This window comes from Leptonychotes weddellii, chromosome 5 (genome assembly GCF_054177405.1).
Source record: "Leptonychotes weddellii isolate Sample4059 chromosome 5, ASM5417740v2, whole genome shotgun sequence".
NCBI classification, from domain to species: Eukaryota; Metazoa; Chordata; class Mammalia; order Carnivora; family Phocidae; genus Leptonychotes; species Leptonychotes weddellii.
The window spans coordinates 69,890,846-69,912,843 of NC_138373.1; the positions used below are offsets into that span (position 1 = coordinate 69,890,846).

Here is a 21,998-nt window from a genome sequence, read left to right on the forward strand (position 1 = left end):
CTAAGTGTTGGCATTCTCTTTCTTCTGGGCCACAGGAAGTGGACATTTATACGGTGAAGACGGAAGAGCTGTCGTTCACATCTGCCTTCTGCCTGCAGATACAGAGAAATGACTACATCCACGCCCTGGTCACCTATTTTAATATTGAATTTACCAAGTGCCACAAGAAAATGGGGTTTTCCACAGGTGAGCCTTTGGTGGGCACTCACTCCAGACCCTCCCTCCATGTTGAGACCCTCCATGTTGAGGCTTTGCAGAAGTGACCGGGGTTGGCCTCTTCTTGGGGGCAGGACCTGGGGCATGAGCCAGGCAGGGGCCCTTGCTTGGCATCTTATAAGCCTTCTCCAGCACGCTTTTGGCTGCCAAAGGAGAAGGTAGATGAAAATGGATATGGTAAGACCAGAGCTGAGAGTGTGTGTTGGGCAGGGAGAGGCAGAGGGGGGCAGCCCCATTTGAAAGGCACATTTGTTCTTTGAACATTTACTGAGCATATTCCATGCGAGCGGTAAGGATATAGAGTAAGGTTTCCCTGTCTTCACTGCCTTGCCCTACCACAGGATTCAACGGGTCTCTCAGTAGGCTGCAGCCTATGTCTCTCTGTCTCCTTCCTTTCTTTGTTGCTTCCACCCCAATCCTTCCTTCATTAAGTTCCTGACACTGTTCCCCAAAGCCCACCTGTTCTAGAAGCACAACAAAACTCCCTCCCTGCCCGGCTTCAGAGGTGTCTCATTTCCTGCAGAAGATGACCCCAAATTTCTTAGCCTGGTAAATGGGGGTTCCATGACCCGGCCCTAGCCCACTTCTGTCACCTCGCTTCTCACTGCCCCTCCTTTGCTTTGCCCTCTTCCCTTGTCCCTTCACTGCACACACAGCCTAGTCACACCGAACACCTTGCAGTCCCCGAACTTAGCAAGGCTTCTTAAGTCTCTAGGCCATTGTCTCTGCACACGCCAACCCCTTGTTCATCCAGGTGCACCATGGGGACAGGAGGGTCTTTTGTCAGAGACTCTTGTCATCTCCTTCCTCCCATATTTGTCTGCTAGGGCTGCTATAACAAAGTACTACAGGCCGGTGGCTTAAACTACAGAAATTTATTTTTCATAGTTCTGGAAGATCAAGGTGTCGGCAGGTTTGGTTTCTCCTGAGGCTCTCTCCTTGGTTTGCAGGTGGCCTCCTGCTCTCTGTGTCCTCACATGGACTTTCCTCTGTGTGTGTGTGCTCCTGGTATCTCTGTGTGTGCCCTAATCTCCTCTTTCTAGAAGGACACCAGCCACACTGGATTAGGGCCTACCCAAAGGCGTTATTTTAAAGGCCTCTTTAAAGGTCCTATCTCCAAATACAGTCATATTCTGAGGGACAGGGGCTTAGGGCCTCAGCTCCAGACCCTCCCTCCATGAATTGCGGGGGACACAATTCAGCCCCAAACACCTCCCCCATCCCCGCCCCTCACCTGGCCAACTCCAGCACAGGCCTCATCTCTCACCTCAGTTATTAGTTGATGCCCTCCTTCACTCCTGGTCAAGGTTAGGCATCCTTCTTGGAGCTCCCTAATATCCTGTGCTTATGTTAGTCAGTCAGTCATGGTGATGTAAAAAAAAAGGGGGTATAAAAAGTCAAGGAAGAAGTCCTCTTTCTATTGCATCCCAGCCTTGTGCCTCAGAGACATATGTTAATAATTTCTTTTGTATCCTTCCCAAACATTTCAATGGTACAGAAGCACATCGCTTTTTATTTGAAATACTTCTCATATAAAGTTGCAAAAATAGAACATAGAGCTCTGTGAACCCTTTACCTAGCTCGCCCATTGGTGGCATCTTATGTAACCACAGTAGCACATCCAAACTACACCTTTTTTAAAACACCGGATAGCTCATACTAAACATGCTGCCCTCTGACACCTTGTCTTTATTTAACAATATACCTTGGAGAGCCTTCCACAGACTCACAGACGTAGCTAGTGTATTTTTTTTTTTTTTGAAACAACTACACAGGATTCCAGTGCCAAATGTACCATTGTTTATTCAATATTTTCACTCTTTTTATGCAATTCTCAGTCTCCCCATGGGCTGGGGTCACATCTCATGAATCTCTGCCCTGCTGGTGTCTACAGTAGGCTTGGCTCACAGTAGGTTCTAAACAAATCTCCGTCCAGGGAGTATATCAAGATCCAAGTCCTGCCCTTGGGAACATCTTCATATTGATCATGCCTGTGAAGTCCTCCTGGGAAGTGGGAGCACGTCATCGGGGGCGAGTGAGCGTGCATGTGGCAGGGGTCAATGTGTTCTACCAGAATCTGAGGATATGATCATTCACTTCCTGAGCCTTGGTGACAATGATCCTCTTTTACCTGTGGATAGGGGGGCAAGAGATTTATCCAACCCCTCCCAGAGGGCTTTTTCCAGAACTGGTGTCTCCTGACCACCAAGACCACAATCTTCTGGTCTCCATCATCCAGGCCAGTGCTGGTGCCCCTTGTCTTGGGGAAAACCAGAGACCCCCCCCAACTGGGGTCATTTCCAGCTACTACCTTCCTTAGTGGGGCAGCAGGTGAGATTGTCTTCCTGATGGTCAGGAATAGCCTGGAGGGGGAAGGGACGTTTTACCTGGACCTTGAAGGATGGGTGAGACTCAGCCTCACAGTAGGGGGTAAGGCAGCTGCGGGAGGGCTGAGCAGGAGCCTGCTTGAGGGATGGTGAGGGTTTGCTCTCAGCATTCAAGTCTCCAACCCACTGGTGCAGTTTCTTCCTATTCTGTGGTCACAGCCCCATTGTAGTTCCTCACAAGTCCCTATGAGAGAAATGACAAGGACTGTGTTTCATAGGCTCAAATACCGTGGGTCTAGATCAAGGTCTGAGCTCACTCGTCTGTCTTTTTGCAACTATGATGTTATGTTGCCTCCTCTTTGCACAGAACCCCGGAAACTCAGGTCTCAAAGGTCACCCAGAGGTCTTGCAGTCTTCCGTTTCCCTTCTCAAAGTGTGGTCTGTGGCCAGCAGCTTCAGCATCACGTGGGAACTTGCTAGAAATGCAAATCCTCAAGACTTACCCCCGACCTTCTGAATCAGAAACTTGGGGGTGTGGCCCTCCAGGTGATTGTGATACACAAATCAGTCTGAGAACCACTGCCCCTGTGCAGGACGGCTTGAACAAGATGCTTGTGAATTTGGCTCCCGTTGATGCCTTTCTGGAAAGATAATTCCATCTCCCTACTACGATATGCCCTCTTTTCTCATCAAAGCCTATGTCTTCTGTCTGACGTAGGTCCCTCTTGATGCAGCATCCCCATATGTTTAGAGATCAGGGGAAATAATTTGTTTAGCTGATTCTTCAGCCACCTGTGGAATGTCCACTGGGGGTTTTGCTACCAGGTAGTGTGGGTTTGGCAGTGGGCTTTTCAGACCCTCTGTACTCTGACCGCCTAGAAAAGAGTATTTACTTTTTGTTTTTAAGGACTTCAGATGCACAGAATTAGATTAATCCTAATTCCTGTTTCATGACATCATTGGGTCAGGCACGGTTCACTTTCTGCTTGTTTATTTATTAATATAATGAACACCTGTGAACTCACCACTAACTCAGTAATGTAAATAAAGTATTATTAACTAGAACGCAATAGTAACTGGAAAGAAATGTATTATTGTTATTAGAATGTAAATGCATTATTTAATATCAAGAAATAAACTATTACTAATTAGAATATGAGTGTTAACCAGAAATACATTAGTGGCTATAATGATACTATTTATAATTAATAAGTAAATTAATTCACAGTCACATAATTAATCCCTGTGAGCTCATCACATAATTAAACAGATGCTCCACCCCATCTCATCACACCCCCCCATATTGCCTCTAGATGAACATTATTCCAAATGATTTTGTGTTCTTTATCCCCTTGCTATTTTAAAAAAGTTTGATCACATCTATGTGTATGTCAGAACACTGTATTGTTTGGTCTCAGCTATTTTCGAACTTCATGCAGAGTGTAGCCTGCCGTATGTGGCCCCTTCCCATCGATTATCCGCCAAGCTTTCTGTCTCAGCCCAGCCACAGCTAGCTCTGGGGGGCCCACTCGAAAGCACATCACGTAGCATGCAGCTTGAAGACAGTCCCTGTTAATGGCTCTCGAGTCTCCTCTCTGCAGCTCCAGGCAGAAGCTGTTGAAAATGAGCACAGGAGCCCAGGGTTCCAGGCTGTGCCAGCCAGCGGGCATGGCTGCCCCACACCTTGGCCACATCCTCAGTGGGTGGGGGCAGGAAATGGGAACTGGGACCCTTGGGGCAGCTGGAGTGCGTGGAGGGGCAGTTGCTTGAGTAGAAGCAGGCCTGGGTTGGAGTCTTCGTTTTTCCAGGAGTCAGCCAGGTAGGGCGGCCATACATAGGAGATGGGCTTTGAGTAGTTTACTTTCTGGGACTCTGGCTTGTTATTTGTGAGATGATGTGGTTGGACCGAGATGCCTAGCAGCCCCTTCCCGCTTTGCCATCCCGTGACAATAAGTCATTGTAGCAGGTCAAAGAAACTTCTTGGTGCATAATCTTTCATTCTCTAAAAAGCTTCTGATCCCCCGGGGGAATATAATTGCAAATTGATAGCCAGAAAAAGTACTAAATTTCAGGAAAAGCCACAAGCCACTTAGACACTGGGAAGTGAAACAGGGAGCAGGATTCCACTCCCTTTCTGAAAGCACCAGGAAAAATCTTCTTGTGAGGGGCCCTTGCCGTTCGTTCCCACAGCCCCTGAGCTCTGCACCCCTGTCCTTGGTCAGGAGGATGACCCAGCGATCTGAGTGTCTTCTTGCTGAGGCTGCAGGATGTGAAGGGAGGCAAGGCTGTACAGGTTGCTGTTTCCCAAATTTAGAACCGTAACTGGCACATGATAGGCATCCTGAATTGATGTCTGTTGAATGGAGGAATGCATGCTGGGGGCAGTACTGGCCACACTCACTTAAAATATAGAACAAAAGCTGTCCATAATCCAGAGCCCAGAGAGACTGGGAAAGGGAGGGAGAAAAGGAGAGGTTGGCGTATGGGGTCAGGATATAAAGAGTATAAAGATACCTTCATAACAGGGAAAGCTGAAAGTCACATACATGATCTTGAAGGTTATAGTTGGGGCAGGGAAGGGAGGGAAAGACTTATTCCCTGATGAGAACTCTAGATGTCATCCACAGCCCTGTGTTGTGTACTCACCCTTGCAACCTAGCACCTTTCTAGATGCTTCCCCAGGACATTCTACACTGCTAGAGTGAGGCAGCACATCTTTGCAGGTCAGAACCATAGATTATGGATAAATAAAATTATATATACCACTTCCCATAGTGATTATATGGGAATTATATTATAATGGCTTAGTGATACCCTCACATTGGCCTAATGTGTCTGTCATAGGGTGACTATATAATTTATCTTTCAATTAAGGACACTTCTGATAGTGAAAGAGAGAGCTATTCATAGTTATGCCACAAAGACAAGTAACCTGGAGTTGTCTTGGGCACAGCAGGAGATTTGGTCACCCTTAGTATACCCTTTCCCCCTTGTCATCCTATCTAATCCTCAAAGTACCCGGGAAGATCAATATCATGCCCCACATTCTGCAGATATAGCAAATGAGCCCCAGGGTCATAGTGCAAACACATGGCAATGTGGAAGCAGGAAACTGGGCCTGTTGTTGCTTATTTAATGTCCTTTCCACTCTTGCCCATCTGGAGATGTTATTAGATGCAAAAGAGTGGGTTTGCACAGTGATTTCAGCCATGCTGTATGTCTACAACATCTGGGGGGAGATTTTTAAGTCTTGGCAAGTATGCCCCCTTCACGTCCCCCAGAATGACTGAATTCAAGTCTCCAGGAGTAGAGTCGAGACATCTGAATTTTAATCAGTTTCTCCTGGACACCCCGACAGAGTATTAGTATTGTGAAAGCTGGTTTAGATAATTAGTCCATAGCTAATGGACCCATCACAGAAATGAAATGTTTGGGGAGGTTCTCAAACTTTTGATGTTGATGGCAAGGGGAAAAAAATCACTTTCTTCCAACACAAGGCTGGCATATATTTTGGACAACCATCAGACACACCTAGGCTTGATGGCTGCCAACCCTGAGCCAGCAAAATCTCTGGGACTCTCTTAAGGCATCTGATTAGGTGACAGAAGGAAGCTGCTTGAATCTCCTTGCCTGAAGGTCTTTAAGAACGGGAGAGAGAGACACCTGTCTGACTGGTGTAGGAGGAAGTGGGGGCGAGAGTGCTTTCAGTCATATGCTGCCATTCTCTGCACACACCAGAGACTATCTTTTGACAATTTATTTAGATATAGTTGGAGGGGAAGGTGCTGGGACAGGTGGACTTTGTCCGTAGACAGCAGTATGCCTTAGAGGCCATGAAGGCTGGATGTGTTTGGGAATCTAGGATCTGAGAGGCACAGACTGCACATTCATGACCCTCCTTTGATCTTTTCCAAGTGCTCAGGCTGCTTTTCCCCCACCATAACTTTGAGTTTGTGTTGATCTCCTAAATGCACACATTGAAGGCTACACGAGTCTTTAACCAAACCACTGACCTTTGATCAAGTCAGTTCATTGCAAAGGGCGAAGAAAGACAGACCCTTCACTACCATTTAAATAGGTCTTGGGGTTTGTAAGATCTTATGGGTTACCTGGTCTGGCTCAGCGCATGATAAATCCCGTTAGTGGTTGCTGTAGGAACACCTCAAGGCTGGATCTCAGGTAGCTCAGACGATTGCAGAACAGCCCTGATTTTTTCCTGATGAATTAAAAATCTGCCTTCTAGTAATTCCCAGTGACTAGCCTTTGTTCTGTTTCCAACGCCATATATAACGCCACATGTAAGTCTTTCCATATGACAGCTTTTGAAGTATTTGAAAGGCACTTCTTATATTCTCCCAAGTCTTCTCATCTTTAGCTCTGGTCCTAAGCAAAGAGAAAATCAGTATTAAGGAGTCCTACATCCAGGTGGTGGAAGGTAAGATCCTAAAGGGCCAAGAGGAACTTACTATAATGGCTTCTTCTACTACCTACAGTTTTCAAAGCCTCCACCGTAATTGAACATCTGTGGGTACCCTGAAGCATAACGAAGTGTCTGCTCTTTGGGTTTTTGCCATAGCTCATTTATTCAGCTCTTACAGATCTAGCAAGTGTGGTGGTAGGCACCAAGGACGTCACAGTCAATAAGCCTGGCAGGGCACCTGTCCTCATGGAAGTTGCAATCCTATGGAGGAACAAACAGCTGAAAAAAGATGAAGGCCTTTATGCCATAGTGTGATAGACATTGTGGTAGCATAAGCCCAGGGTGGGCCGTCAGGCAAGGCTTCCCAGAGGAAGTGACCTTGACGGATGAGGAAGGGAGAGCTTGCTGGACAGGGAGGGAAGAGTATGCCAAAGATAGCTGGTGCTGAGGAAGATGGCCCATAAGCAGGACCCCTCCTTTGGCTTTTGAGCGTGCAGTGTGTCGAGAGAGGCTGGCTGGGATTTAATGGCAAATACAGGGGAGACGCCAGCATCAGTGCAGCTCTGGATCCTGCAGGAGTGCGCTGTAGACCAGTGGTGGGTCTGTGGGATGAGAATTATGCCCCATTTCTTTTTTTAAAGATTTATTTATTTATTTGAGGGGGGAGGGGCAGAGGGAGAAGGAGGGAGAGAATCTCAAGCAGACTCCCTGCAGAGCACGGAGCCTGATGTGGGGCTCGATCTCAGGACCCCGAGATCATAATCTGAGCCAAAATCAGTAGCTGGACACTTAACCGACTGAGCCACCCAGGCACCCCATCCCTCATTTCTTTTTGATCCAGTTAGGAGGACACCGCTGAAACCCCACAGCAGGCTTGGGCCAAGGGTACTAGGTTTGGTTCTAGGGCAGAGAAGTGGCAAGGAAAGCTATGTGTAGGATGGGGGTGTCAGTGGGACACTAGTTTAGCTCTGGAATTTGCATACATAATGTCATTTAAGGAGAGCCAGGATGGCCTACTCTACAAATCTCCCCCTTACACTGTCTGAATGTCTTCCCTCTGTTGAACTGATTAAAAACAGTAGCATTTTGAGTTTCATTTGCGTTGAGTTTAGTTGGTGAGAGGGTATTCATCCCACCCCTTGGAATGAACTTGTAATACCAGCATCTTTCTCTTCTGATTCCCTGGAAGATCAGCAGCCCCGAGGAGATGGGAATTTGATGGAAGGAGGAGCACTGGGGCCGAGTGAGGATTTCTGGGGCTTGGCGGCAGGCTATAGGGGCTGGGCACTGACCCTGCAAGAGTGCTGGGTATTGGTTCAGTGAATCCCAGAAGAAGCCCAGCAACTTCTAGGCAGGGTCTCAGCCTCAGACCTTCTGGAGATATCTTCTCTGACCCTTCCTTCCTACCTCCCCTATTCTTCTCCCCTCAGCCCCCGATGCCCCCTACACCCACTGGAAGCAGACTGTCTTCTACTTGGAAGATTACCTCACTGTCCGGAGGGGAGAAGAAATCTATGGGACCATATCCATGAAGCCAAATGCCAAAAACGTGGTGAGTGCTGAGGAAGTCTCTGTCTGGGCCAGGGTCAGAGAGAGGAAGGGACCCATTGAGCTGGCTCCCTACAGCTGCCAGGACCCCCTTGCCCAGATGCCCGAGTGTCTTGTGCACAACCAGACAAGGTATTGGGGGAGGGGCAGTAGAAAGCCTGGTTTGGATCTGACAGGTGTCATTGAAGGCCTCCAGCCGTGGCCCCTTAACACTCAAAGATGATAGATTTTTCTCAAGGCCCCGCTCTGGACTTTCAGCCTTGAGGACAGCTTCCAGTTCTTCACCCAGGGGGCTTTGAGCACAGAGGCTGTTGCCATGGGTTTCAGATCATTTAGAACAAGCCAAGCCAGGAAATAACAGTTTCTGGTGGCCTGGAAGATGTTTGGTTCACATTTCTTCAGTGGCCCTGGTGGGTTGGGGATCATGTGATTCTTTTTGAGTAACCCCAGGTGCAAGCATGTGTGTTGAAAGAGTCTAGAGAATGCTTTGAGGGTTGTGCCACACAAGACTCAACCACCCCACTCTGTTTTCTCTCAGGATGAAATCAGAGGGAACATTTCTATATTATAACAGGAAGGGTTTAGGTTCAAAATCAAAGCACTTCCTGTGAGGATAATGAGACACCAGAATAGATTCCCGAGGGCTGTTCGTGGGAACCCCTTAGCTAGAAAACCTTAGAAACACGGTAGTTGCCCATCCCCCTGCCCGCAGGAGTGGGAGGCGCTCGACTCGCTCACTCCCACACTAATGCTGGGACCCTTCGTTCCTCCTTTGCAGCGAGACCTCGATTTCACAGTAGATTTGGATTTTAAGGGACAGCTGTGTGAAACATCTGTATCTAATGACTACAAAATGCGTTAGCACATGTGGGAAGCTGCAGCGAGCAAGCAAGAAGAGAAACTCTTCCCTCGATCTGCGGCTCTGTAACAAGGAATACCGTTTGCAGGACTACACACTTGAAAACCAGAGTTTTAAATTCTGCCTTGAAGATTGGTGAACTCACCAGGGCTCCTGTGGGCCCTGCCACTAGGACAGAGAGCCTCCAGCTCCCCAGCTCGGCTCTGGGAGCCCTTCACCGAGGCTTTGTTGTCGCAGACAAAGAGCAATCTCCAGTGTGGTGGCTGGGGCCCCGAGGATGGAAAAGTACACACGTATACCCATTGTCCTCCTTAACTGTGAATCTCCGGAACTTTCAAGTTTTGCATGCTGCAGGCATCTAGGACAGAATGCTTCACTAGAACCTGGAGACATAGTGTCTTTGATAGCATAAGCCAGATTACCCGTCTGCGTGGTGCCGTGTGCGTGCGTGCGTGTGTGCGCGCCTCCAGCGGATCCATTAGTTTCTTTACCCACAACACCTGTATATGAATGCATATACAACCACGTGGGTGTATTTCTGTGTTCATTCAGGGTGTGTGTGTGTGCGTGTGTGTATGTGTGTGTGTGCGTGCGTGCGCGTGTGTGTGTAGAATATATATTACTCTCAGAGGAGATTCTGTTGCTTTCGAATAGGAATTTGTTTTGTGATTAGTTCTCCCCGTTCCCCGTCCCTTACAGATGTTAAGCAGCTATGAAACGTTCTCTGTACTAGCTCTGGTCTCCTTTTGACTAGACTGTGGCTCTGAACCCTGAGCATAGTACCATGCACTCTGTTGGCACTCAATAAATGCACATGAGAGCGAATCGATGGCCTGGCTGTGTTCCTGGTGCTCTGGGCTGGGAGGGCTCGGAAGGACATCAGAGGCCCCATAGGAACGGGAGATCCAAGGAGCAATGGATGCTGCTCCCAGATCCCAGAAGGCAGCTCATGGTCGAAGCAGCCGTGAAAGTCACGACTGGTTCAAGGGCATGTTCGCCGTAAACTCTCAGGGGGTGGGAAGAGGGACTTAGCAGTGAGGTGGGGGGATGTGAGCTAACCAAGAACGCTCTAGAATAGGAGGCTACATGTTGCCTGGAGGGAGGCCAAGCTCAGGAACCGGAGAATCCGGGATATGCGTCCTGCTGGGAGGGCCTGGAGAAAGCAGGAGATGGTGGTCCTGGGTCCCTGGGGAGAGACTGGGGCAGGGTCTGAGTGGAAGGCTAGTGGGGAGATTGTTCTTGTCCGAGGTGCTGAAAGTTTGCAGCACTGCACAGAGTCTCATCCCTGCTCCCTCACCCCTGGCCAGTGGCTGGCCTGGCCTGCCACCCTCCGCACCAACAGGAGCTCACCCACCTTGACGGGGGCCTTCCCACTGAGCCCCAGTGAGACTGGGTCCTAGGATGGTACCCCAGGTTCTCACTGCAGCTCCCCCATCCTCAGCATGGTTGGTAAATCTCCAGTGCCCTCAACTTCTTCAACCCTGCAGGGTTGAATCTTCAACCAGATTCTAGACTCTGGTTCCATCGTGGAGAGGGCAGAACCAGATGAGGGATTTCTGTGGTTGGGAACAATCACCCGAGGGAAAGACATGGGCCTTACCTGTGGGCAGGAACCCAGGCCTAGCTGCCTTGAAGATTCCATTGCCAAGGAGCCTGAGGGTCTGCCTCTTTGCTGTGTGGGAAGGAACAGATCCTGGGCCATGGAGGTGTAGGCTTGCCTCAGTGGACCTTGGGCAAGTCACATCATTTTCCTTATTACCACTGAGGAAAGGGAGCTGGACTAGGTGAATGTTTTCCACATTGTGTCCTGGGGAGCCCTAGGGCTTGGGGGAGGTGCCAGGTCAAGGTGGGCAGAGCTGTGGATTTCCCTCTCCCCAGATTAAAAAAAGAAACAACCCAATGCTTCCCTTATCTGTTTTAATTTTCTTTGGGAAAAGGATTCTACTACTCAAAATAAAAATGAAATAAAGAAATGAAAAGGAACCAAGACCAAAACCAAACACCTCCAAAAATGATGTATCTAGGTGACCCTGGAGTCCCGCTGGCCCTAATACTCTGAGGTCAGTGGAATCTTGGACCCTCTCTCTCTTTCTCTTTCCTTCTCTCCCACTGTGAGTTCTGTGCAATTTCACCGGAAGCTGCCCCCAAGCAGCATTTGGGTCTCAGCTGGGTGCCTACCACTTGGCTCAGAACCACATTTTCACCTACCTGCATCTTTATGTTATCTCTTGCCCCCATCAGCTCTGAAATATTCTCTTTAGAACCACTGTCACTCAGAAAGGGGGACAGGCTCTGTGGGCAGATATGGGTTCTTTGCCTGGATTTTAAAAGGGGCCTCCTGAAGGCACACATAGCTCTGTGGATGCTCTACTTGGCAGGCAAAGTGAATTTCAGTCCCCCCTGTCCCTTGGTCTGGCACAAAAACTACGCAACAGTACTCAGGTGCCCCAAGAAAAGCTATGCTGGGCCCGTTGGAGCCCGTGTTTGTTTCCTTCTAGCTAGTAGAAGGCTGCCCTGCATTCCAATTCCAGCCAATCATACTTTCCATTAGAAACCTGTCAGCAAAACTTGCAGCCTCCGTCCAAGTGTGGTAACTGAATCTCCGTAGGATGGGAGTCAGTGTACTTTGCCAGGTATGGTGAAGCATTTTGATCTGGTTTAGGTTTGGGTTATTCTTTAGCTTCTGAGACAGGAGATCTCATCTGCATCATCTCCCCTGGGAGAGACACCCCAGGTGCTGGGAAGAAAGAAGGGCCCTTTGGAGGTGGTGGGTGGAGCCGAGTGGGCCCCAGACGGAGGGAGGTAGAGTAGCACTTGGCTTGGCTGCAGGTGGGGCGTCCTGGGGCTGGCAGTGCCCTTGAGAATGATGAGCAACTCCAGCAGCAGTGGCCCCTACCCTTCCATGATGTACTTGTTGGCTTCCCCAGAGTCCTGGACTTAGGGGCAGAGGTGCCCCCACCCGTTCTGTAGCAGGGACGCACTGAGGCCCCAGGAGGAGGAGTGGGGTTGTAGCAGAGCTGGGCCGGGACCTCAGTCTTGCTCAGTGGTCCCTCCACCACCCGTGCGGGTCCCTCTGAACCCAGGCCTGGAGGCCTCTCCTTGTACCTGGACAAGCACAGCTAACATCATGTAGTCCATATGTTAGACAAGAAGGACAGAAAAGCTTGAGGGGACAGCAGTGAATGTGTTAGGAGAGGGAAGGGGGCTTGAAGAAGGACATGGGGGTGGGGGCTCCCCCAGAGGGCATTTGAGGGAAACGCAGTAGTGGCTTTTCACTGTGGTGGCACTTGGGGAACTCCTACCTTCTGCCTTTCCTTGGGCAGGGAGCCCAGCCAAGTTCATGAAGGATTCCATCCATGGTCAATGGGGTAAAATTGTACATTAGCAGGAGCCGATCAGGATGATGACACCCCCCACGCCAGATGCTGCAGGCATTTGGGGCCTGCAGGCACCCCTGACATCGCTGGGGGACAGGGGAGGGTTGGGCTGAGCCGAGGCCCAGAGGTCCTTCAGGCCTCTCCAGCCACCAGAAGAGAAGAAAGTCACCCCTGCAGCTTGCCCTGGCCCTGGGTCCCCAGCCCCTGTCGCGCCATTCCCATCTCTGCTCCTGGGTTGCAGGGGTGAGGCCTGGGGAGGCAGGAAGGAGCACCTCCACAGCAGCCCCTTCCTCCTGCCCACGGGAATGCTCTAATGGGAACTGTAATTTCCTTCTGATTCAGTGGAAAATAAGCAATATCTGCTTGGAGCACGTTCTGCATCCAAGTTGGTGTGTGAGATGGGGTCTCGGCATGACAACAGAGGCGTGGCAAATATGACTTCACCTATGAAACCTCTTCTGTCCCTGACCCTACCTTTTTTTTTTTTTTATCCTTAAAGACTGTACAAACCTACTAGTGGCACTCCTGTCCTCTTCTTCCTCTTTGGGGGAACTTCTCCCTTCCATTCTCAGCCGACTTCTCCCCATACCCACAGCCAGGGGGCCTCTTTTGGGGTCTTATCTGAGCTTGTCTCCCTGAGTCACTCTGAGGGTCGTTGCAAGCATGGTCCCTCTTCGCCTTTAGAACGCAGGCTCCAGGGGCGGGAACTGGCCTCTCTCTGCCCATCCCCTTGAACAGCATGGGGTGCGGGTGGGAGACGGTGACAGCTGGCCAGCTTGACATCATGGAATGTGTCCAGGAGCCATTCTAGGATTACCGGCTTCCTGTCCCTCTATCCTGCCCCTGGGGAGAGGCTGACATTGTCCTTACTCTTGTACAAACCACCCCATGGAGGCCGTCTCCCCTGTGCGAGGCCCTCCCTGCTCCCCTGTCTCTACAGCCTTCCTCCCCCGGGCACAACAGCTGGAGCCCCACCTCGAGGCCCTGCCTGAATCAGGACCTCTGCAACACAGTGCAGTTAAGCCAGACATCTCAGCCCATTCTCATGCCTGGGATCAGCCACCCGGCTAAGACCTTGTCCTCGGCCTAGGGGCCAGCTGTGATCATGGGGTGATTGCCTATCTTTCATCTTTGAGTCTCTCTTGTTCTTGCACCGCTCTCCACCCCACCCTGCCACTGCACAGAGGGCCCCCACCTTGGGTTCTGGAGCCCTGTTCCTGAAGACAGATTTTTCTGGTTCCCTGCCTAGAGTCTTGAAGAGCTCTTCCTTGCATACCGGGCTTCTTTTTTTTTTTTTTTTAAGATTTTATTTATTTGCGAGACAGAGAATGAGAGACAGAGAGTATGAGAGGGAGGAGGGTCAGAGGGAGAAGCAGACTCCCTGCCGAGCAGGGAGCCCGATGCGGGACTCGATCCCGGGACTCCAGGATCATGACCTGAGCCGAAGGCAGTCGCTTAACCAACTGAGCCACCCAGGCACCCGCATACCGGGCTTCTGAGCACAACCCCACCCATGTGGCCCTCCAGCTTGCCTTAGACCCTCGGGCCTCCACAGGCTTCCCCCAAACCCTTGGCTTGTGGTCTTGGGATTGCCAGGATAAGCCTGCTTGAGGATGGGTGATCTCCTCACACCTGTCTAACCACATCTAGAGCCTCCCAGGCTGCCCGGAGCCCAACCCATGGGAAGCAACGAGCTCATATTCAGCTCAGGCTCAGACACAACACGTTCAACAATCAGAAGTTTGGCCAACAAGCATTTATCAGCTACTTAACAGGCTCCTGGCCCTGAGCTAGGCAATGGCAGGCAGCAGAGTCAGCAGGCACTGTCCCTACCCTCACGGCCACACTGGCTGGTTGTCAGTCTCTGGGCACGCTGGGCTCACTCCTGCCCCCAAACTGAAAAATGAGGCCCCCCAGCCACCTCCCTCAGCAGCCCACTCTACCCCATCCCACCACATCCGTAGTCTGAGCCCAGCTCAGTGTCACCAGCCCTGCCAGGCTGGGCGGTGAGGTTTTAGCCTTCTTAGCATCTCTCAGTCATTAAGCCTATGAAACAGAAGGAAAATATGCTATCTGTGAATCCCATAGAAGGACCCAGTCTATCATTTTCAGAGAATGACAGCACTCAAGGAGGCCCGGGACCCTTTTTGATCCTAACCATAGGTCATTTATCATAGCAGAAGCGAAAAGGGTCTTTCCCAAATACTAGGCTCCAGCTAGCCTCTCAGCCTCAGAGGCAGCCAGAGCAAACTGGCCAGAAGAAACTCCCTGGATGCTACGTCACTTGACCCAGGCCCTGCTGTCCCCCCTTCAAAGGGAAGCATCTGTCACTGGACAATTCTGCCACACGCCATGAGGATTGGAGCCAAAGACTGAGGCAAACCCCAGTGGGGCCGCTTACTAACTGTGGGGCAAGTCACTCTACATCTATGAGACTCAGAAAGAGATGACCTGGAGGAAATGAGATTAACACAAAGCATGTTTGGAATGTGTAAAGCGCAAGCGCAATTCCAGTTACAATTGCTATTTTAATAATATTTCTGCCCTGCATGCCAACTCCGTTATTGAGAAGCATGCCTGGGTGCCAGTGCCTGTGGGCCTCTGAACGTCCTGGGGGCGGCAGGCTCTGCGTCAGAGCCAAGGTCAGCAGCTGGTGTGGCCCCAGGACTGCAGGCTGGTCACTGTAGGTGACACACATGTAGGGTTTCTGCCAAAAACCCTGGGCAGAGCGGCCTGCTTACTGGCTCCTGTTCATTAGCTCTTAAAGGCCTCACAAGTGGTTTGTGGAGATCTCCCAGACCTCCAGCAGGAAGTGACTGACTGACACCCACAGCACGTGTCCTTCCATTAGAATGAAAAGATCCTCAATCAGCGAGATGCCGTAGCCCCACCTGGGGCACTCTGGTCAGGACCCCCACTTCTGGCTCCCTCCACCTGCATTTCCAGACACAAGGACTTCCCGGTGACCCTGAGACCGATCCTAGAGTCTATGTCTAGTGCATGATTCATATCCCACGGAGAAGAGCAGTAGCAATCCAAAATGTTCGCTTTACTCTGGAATCCGACACATGTTGCTATTCCCAGGAGACTTTCCCTCTAGTGGTATTTGGTTGTGATTAATAATGTATTGAGTTTGTGTACTCAGAGCACCTATTCTCTTTGAGGGCCCGGGTTAGTGGCTCGGGAGCATGCTCTGGGCCTGGCAAGAGGGATGAGCGGGGACCAGGCTGGGAGCCTCATCTGGATTGCAGTAACCACGGAAATGCTTAGATGAGAGCTGTCTGGCTCCACTTAATAGGAAATAACCAGCCACCTCCCCAGTGTCACAAATTGTCATTAATGTGGCCGAGGCACATGCCACTGTGGCATTGTGAGTCAGAAGGCATTAGAAGAACAGAAAAATAGGGATCCTTCTCTGTGCCCAGGGCAAGGATTGAGCCTCCCAAGAGAACATCAGTGCAGGGAGGAAGGAGCAAAACCCAGAGATGCTGAAATGCTTTGCTGCACACACCGCCACATGTCACCACGAAACATGAAATCTATTTGAGGACAAGAGAGGGTACCCTTGCCACTTGTTGTCTGGAGACTGGGCATGGCTTTCGGATCAAGCACGGGATGCTACTTCATCTTCAGCACAAGGACTGTGGTTCCATCCCAGTTGGAACCAGGAGAGCTAAGCAAGTAGTTTTTCCTAACTTCCCCCCTTCTGTAGAGATTTCTTGAGTCCCTCCCGTGTAGCAGACATGACGCTAGGCACTGGGAACACAGGAGTGAGCAAAACAGATGCGTCTGCCCTCCTGGAATGTACAGGAAACGGGAAGAGCAGAGCCTAGACAAGAATGATAATATGATGGAAGAGGAAAGGCAGAGGCTGAGGTCGGAGTAAGAGCCTCTCTGGGGGCACCTGGGTGGCGCAACTGGTTAAGCCTCCTCCTCTTGATTTTGGCTCAGGTCATGGTCATGATCTCAGGGTCATAGGATCGAGCCCCACAGAGGCTCTGCACTCATGGGAGTCTGCTTGTCTCTTTCTCCCCTCTGCCCCTCCCCCTGTTGCACTCTCTCTCTGAAATAAAGAAATCTTTTTTTTTTTTTAATTTTTTAAGACAGCCTCTCTGAAGATACGACTTTAAGCAGGAGCTCACAAAAGCAGAAGCAGAGGGGCAAGGCAAGGGAGGGAGAAGTGGGGAAACATCTCTGCCCAGGCCCAGCCCAAAGGTGGCCAGAGGGAGTGACACATTTGGAAAAGAGGAGAAGAGAAGAGCGAAGGCCAGGGCCAGGGGAGAGCAGTGAGAAGATACAGCCAGAGCCCACGGTCAGGAGCCTCGGGAGCCACCATGTCAGGGAACTATTTGCCTTGGGCACTGAGAAGCCACTGAAGGTTTAATCAGGAAAGTGACAAGACAAGATTTGCACCCCACGCATGCTCACAATTTAATGAGCTCAAGTTGGCAGTCCTTTCCCCTGGAATCTGGTAATAGACTTAACCCACTGCCTGCTTCAGAAAACCACAGACGACCACAGACAAGGTCAATGTAAATTGGGCAGAGCCTTTAGGAGCCACGAGTGGAGGGTGTAGATTGAGGCTTCTCTGGGATGCTGCTATGGAAAATGGCTTGAATAGAAATTGCTTCATTGTAGGGTTGCCTTGTTCACCAATCAGGGATCCACAAAGGGGCAATTTGTGCAACTCTGAGATTATTTGCATTATCCTTTCTGGTGTCATGTCATACTGTTCTCCGCACAAGGATGGCTTCCCCTCGGCTCAGAGGATGTAATGTCTGGGAGGCAAAAGGTAGGGTTTGTATGAGGCTGGCTCTGCGTCTTGGGATGGTTCTGCTGTCTCCGAACCCCTAGGCAGCTGTTTCCAGGGGCGCATAATGCTCAGCATCGCTTTCAACTCACAGACGGATTCTTGAAGCATCTTTCTGAGGCTTCGTGGGTCATAATGGGTTTCTGATATTATGACAATTGCTTCCTGGCCACGGTCGGTTAGCTCAGTTGGATACAGCATTGTGCCTGAAGCCAAAGATGGAGGCTTCGCAGATTCACCACTCAAGTTTCATGGTCATGGACGATGCCTTGAACTCCAGCCAGCCTTGGAGACAAGCAGACCTGGGGCGGAAGGCTGACTCTTGCAGCCAGTGGCCCTGAGACCTGCCCTGGGTTGCTGGGAGTCTTTGTTCCTGTATGAATTCTTCCTCTGTTAAATGTGGATGAGACTAACACCTTTCTCCAGGCGCTGCGCACGCAGCATGCAGCACACGTGGCAGCAGCTTATAAGCGCTGCTCCCTGTTTTCGGAACCGAGGGCCCCAGATGAGAACGTGCGGGTGACTCTGGGTGTAGAGCCTCTGCCCGCAGGAGATGGGAATGCTTGTTTTGGGGGGCCAACGAGAAAAGGCACAGTATCCTGTTGCTTGGAAACAATTCTGCAAGTGGTATTTGCAGAGGTCTGGATTAGGGACACCCGGGGAGGTCAGAGCAGGGCCAGGGCTTAGGGAAGCTGAGATCATTAAACGTGACTCAGGCCCCAGGCCGCCAGCTGCATGGGGCAGTGTTGGACTGGGAGCTCGTAGCTGGCCATAGTGGCCTAACAGGACCTGCGGTCACCCGGGAGCAGAGGAGCACGGGCTACGCTGGAGTGTGGACTCTGGAGCTAGGACCCCAGTTCTCCCTCTCCTGGCTGCATAACCTCAGGAAAGGCAGCTAGCCTCTCCCTGCCTCAGTTTCCCTGACCTGTAACCTGGCGGTACTGTTCTCAGAGGAAGATGGGAAGGATGGAATGAGAACCGTGCTGAGGACGCAGTCAACAGGTGTATGTCCACTGTCATTGCTGATTACAGGCTAAGGCTCCGACTTCTGCTGGGCTCTGAGCGCCTGCAGGACTCAGACATGTTGGCCTCTGTGAGCCTCCCCACTCGGCTCCCTGTGTCCTGGGCAGCTCTCTGTGCCCACACTTACGATGCTCTATTAGCAGTATCTGGTTTTGTGTTCACTGCCCCCCTCCCCAGCCCCAAGACTGCAGTCTCCTGGAGGGAAGGTTCTACAGCTCACTTATGTGTGTGCTTCAGTGTTGAGTAGAGTCCCATGGCCCATCAGAGACATGGGGTAAATATTTGCCGAAGGGGCAGATGATGACTTGCTGCCATGACTCTCTTGCCCGTTGCCAGTTTCACCTGTTGCTCCTGCTCTTGGGACCTCCAGTGTGGCCCCCTCTAGGCCTAGGGTTTCTCGTCTATGAAACGAAGGTGCTCGCTGGGCATGATCCCCAGGCGCCCCCTTCCCCTGCCTGCATGGCCGGCTGGAAGAATCTGACTCTCCCATTCTGCAGTTCCACGGCCCTTATTTTGTGACCCTGGGCTCAGAGCTGCCCAAGGAGATCTGGTGCCTGAGTTTTCAGTGAAAGGAGGAAGGCTGCTGGGCTTTTTGTGGGGGCAGGGTCAGGGTGAGAAATACGGCTCAAGAGGGAAAATGAAGGTCCCTCCCCACTGCAGAAACACCCCCCAGGAGGCTTTGCCAGTGAGCAGCCAAAGGAAACGGGAGGGGGGCATGGATACAGGTCTTCTCTGGGCCCTTGACTGCACTTTATTAGTCTGTGACTCTCCTGAGATGGGACTATCTCTTGGAAAATCATTTTAATAACCAAGAGGAAATGGAATTAGGGGTCCTGGCTGCCTGCTGGCCAGGGCTGGCTGACTCTCATCCAGCCAGGGACTTCATTTGGCTCTGCTAATATTACCTGTTGATGATCTCTGATTAGATTCCCTTTCATGTGTCACTCCCCAGAGTGTCCCCAAACAAGGAGACCTGTGGAGAGGTGGGCTTCTGAGGAAGTTGAGGGAATGGGTGGGAGGAGGAGGGCTGCACAGGTGTTCAGGATCTGGGGTGGAGGGGGTGCTGGGATTGATAAGCAGCAGATGGAAGCGGAGGGCGAACAATATGGTCACATCTAAGCGCAGTGACTCTGGCCCCAGACTTAAGAATTCAGGGGCTGGGGGCGCCTGGGTGGCTCAATCGTTAAGCGTCTGCCTTCGGCTCAGGTCATGATCCTAGGGTCCTGGGATCAAGCCCCACATTGGGCTCCCTGCTCGGCGGGAAGCCCGCTTCTCCCTCTCCCACTCCCCATGCTTGTGTTCCCTCTTTCGCTGTGTTTCTCTCTGTCAAATAAATAAATAAAATCTTAAAAAAAAAAAAAAGGAATTCGGGGGCTGGACAAGTCCTAGCTCTGTTGCTCACAGCCATGCTCTGGAGGAGGTCCTCATGCTCATAAGTCTCCAGTTCCACAGACAGAAGTTGATCTACAGAGGGTGTCGTGGAAGAAACTTGTAAACTCTAAAGTGCTGTATAGTCCTGGGTTTTCTCTTAACCCCTGCCCAGTCCACAAACCACATCTAGCTTTGACTATTTATGTGCATGGAGGAAATTCGGACCTGGAGAATTCAAAGTAGTGGATGATACAAAATCTAATTTTATTTGGCTTGAGGTTTGCAGTGTATAATCCCTAAGCCCCCACCTCCTGAGAAACCATATTTCCTAAGGCTCACTGGATTTAATTGGAAAAAAAATCAGTGGTTGAGATTTAGTGACTTAAGGTATGGGATTGATGTAGCCCGGCTGGGTCCAAGTGCACAGAGGGGCTCCTTGGCTACGTGCAGGATAGAAATCAAATGCAAGCCAGCAGGAAATGAGAGCAGAGTTTATTGAAGATACAGAGAGAGCGCAGATACAGAGCATGTGGGAGACTCGGAAAAGAAAAGGAGAGTCTCGTCTTTGCTTGGGGCTTGGGGTTTTATTGAGGATTGTGGTCTGGTAAAAGTGTCCTCTTAGGCATCCTGGAACTGGTTCGAACAAGGATAAGGGTCCAGGTGTCCTCTATAAGTCACTTATTCCTTGAAGTCAGGAGGTCTTGGTACCAAGATGTCCAGCACCCGTGGGCTGGAATATGCACATGAAGGCTTCATGAGGTCATTCTCGCCCAGTCCTTCCTTAGATGTTATATCCTGTGCTGGATGACTTCCAAAGAAATCATTAACTCCTTGTCCTTTACAAGGAGGACACACGTTATTTGCACTAAAGAGACGTGTAAAGTAGGGGTGCAAGTCCCAGCAAGAATAGAAGCAGGACAGGAGCAAAAGTCAGATTTTGATGGAGCTCTTCAGCTTCCCTATCCCAGAAGGAGGAAGGAATGGCCAGCCTGGGAACACACTGGGCTGTGGGAAGGCAGAGAGGGAAGCCAAGGGATAAAATGTGGCCTGGTTGATGGGCAAACACGGGTCATGTTGAAAGTTGAGGTTGGTTGGTTATGAGGTTCTTTCTCCCTTCTCACCACACCCTGGTCCTCTCAGCACAGGATCCTGGGACCAGCGCCAGAAAGCCTCCCCTGTCTTCCTGCCCTGAGTGACAGATTTGACCCTGTCACTTCCCTGTTTAAAACCCTCCGCGGGTTCCTCATCACTGACAAGATGGCATTTAAACTCCTCTGGTCCAGGCAGGCTCTCAAGGTTTGGCCTCATCTGCTTACATCCCCAGATTCATTCTCCATCCCCAACCCCAGAATCCTCATCCCACATCTGCCCACAAGCCTGGCAGCCAGCCCGGCTGGATCCCCAAACCTCCTGCCCTCTCCCACTTCTCTTCCTGTCATCGCTACTCCCCACTGCTCCCCTTCTGTCTTTGTCTGAGGGCACAAAAGGCAGCTTCCCCCCACTCCAAACCCAGGGACAACTTAGTCTCTCACTAACTTCCCACATCGCAGGGCATCCTGCCCTGTCCCTCTCATTTCCCATCTCTCTGCTAGTTAAGTTCCACTGACTTTGGGCTCCTTGATTTTTTTCTCCGTTTTTATGGTCCAAGGGCATAGTATATCGCTTGGCACGGTGGCATATATTCAAAGTCTCATGGAAAGTATTTCAAGCCATCAGTGGTGGGACTACTGGGGAGGGAGTCGGGGATGAAACTGGAACAGGTAGAGCGTGCAGTTTCCTCAGTGTGTGTGGTACGTGTGTGTTTGGTGAATGTGTGCATGTGAGTATGAGAGTGTGCGTGGTGTGTTGGAACGTGTGTGAGTGTGTAATATGTGTGGTACATGTGTGAGTGTGTAGTATCTGAGTATGTGATGTGGCATGTGTGTGTGTATGGTGTGTAAGTATATGGTGTGTGTGTGATATCTGAGCGTGTGCTGTGTGTATGGTGTGTAAGTATATGGTGTGTGTGCGATATCTGAGCGTGTGCTGTGTGTATGGTGTGTAAGTA

General features: G+C 50.7%; 2 protein-coding genes across 3 annotated transcripts in view; one reads left to right on the forward strand and one right to left on the reverse strand.

The window, feature by feature from the left end:
- Positions 1–10,195, forward strand: part of PRMT8 (protein arginine methyltransferase 8) — an 82,533-nt gene extending 72,338 nt beyond the window's left edge. For both annotated transcript variants that reach the window (XM_081821066.1, XM_081821067.1), the window contains 3 exons: positions 36–186; positions 8,394–8,515; positions 9,290–10,195. In XM_081821066.1, coding sequence (XP_081677192.1) covers positions 36–186; positions 8,394–8,515; positions 9,290–9,373 — 357 coding nt within the window. In that variant the 3' untranslated portion in view covers positions 9,374–10,195. The remainder of the gene's footprint in view (positions 1–35; positions 187–8,393; positions 8,516–9,289) is intronic.
- Positions 6,786–21,998, reverse strand: part of CRACR2A (calcium release activated channel regulator 2A) — a 201,030-nt gene continuing 185,817 nt past the window's right edge. The window contains exon 20 of the mRNA XM_081821065.1: positions 6,786–6,926. Coding sequence (XP_081677191.1) covers positions 6,915–6,926 — 12 coding nt within the window. The 3' untranslated portion in view covers positions 6,786–6,914. The remainder of the gene's footprint in view (positions 6,927–21,998) is intronic.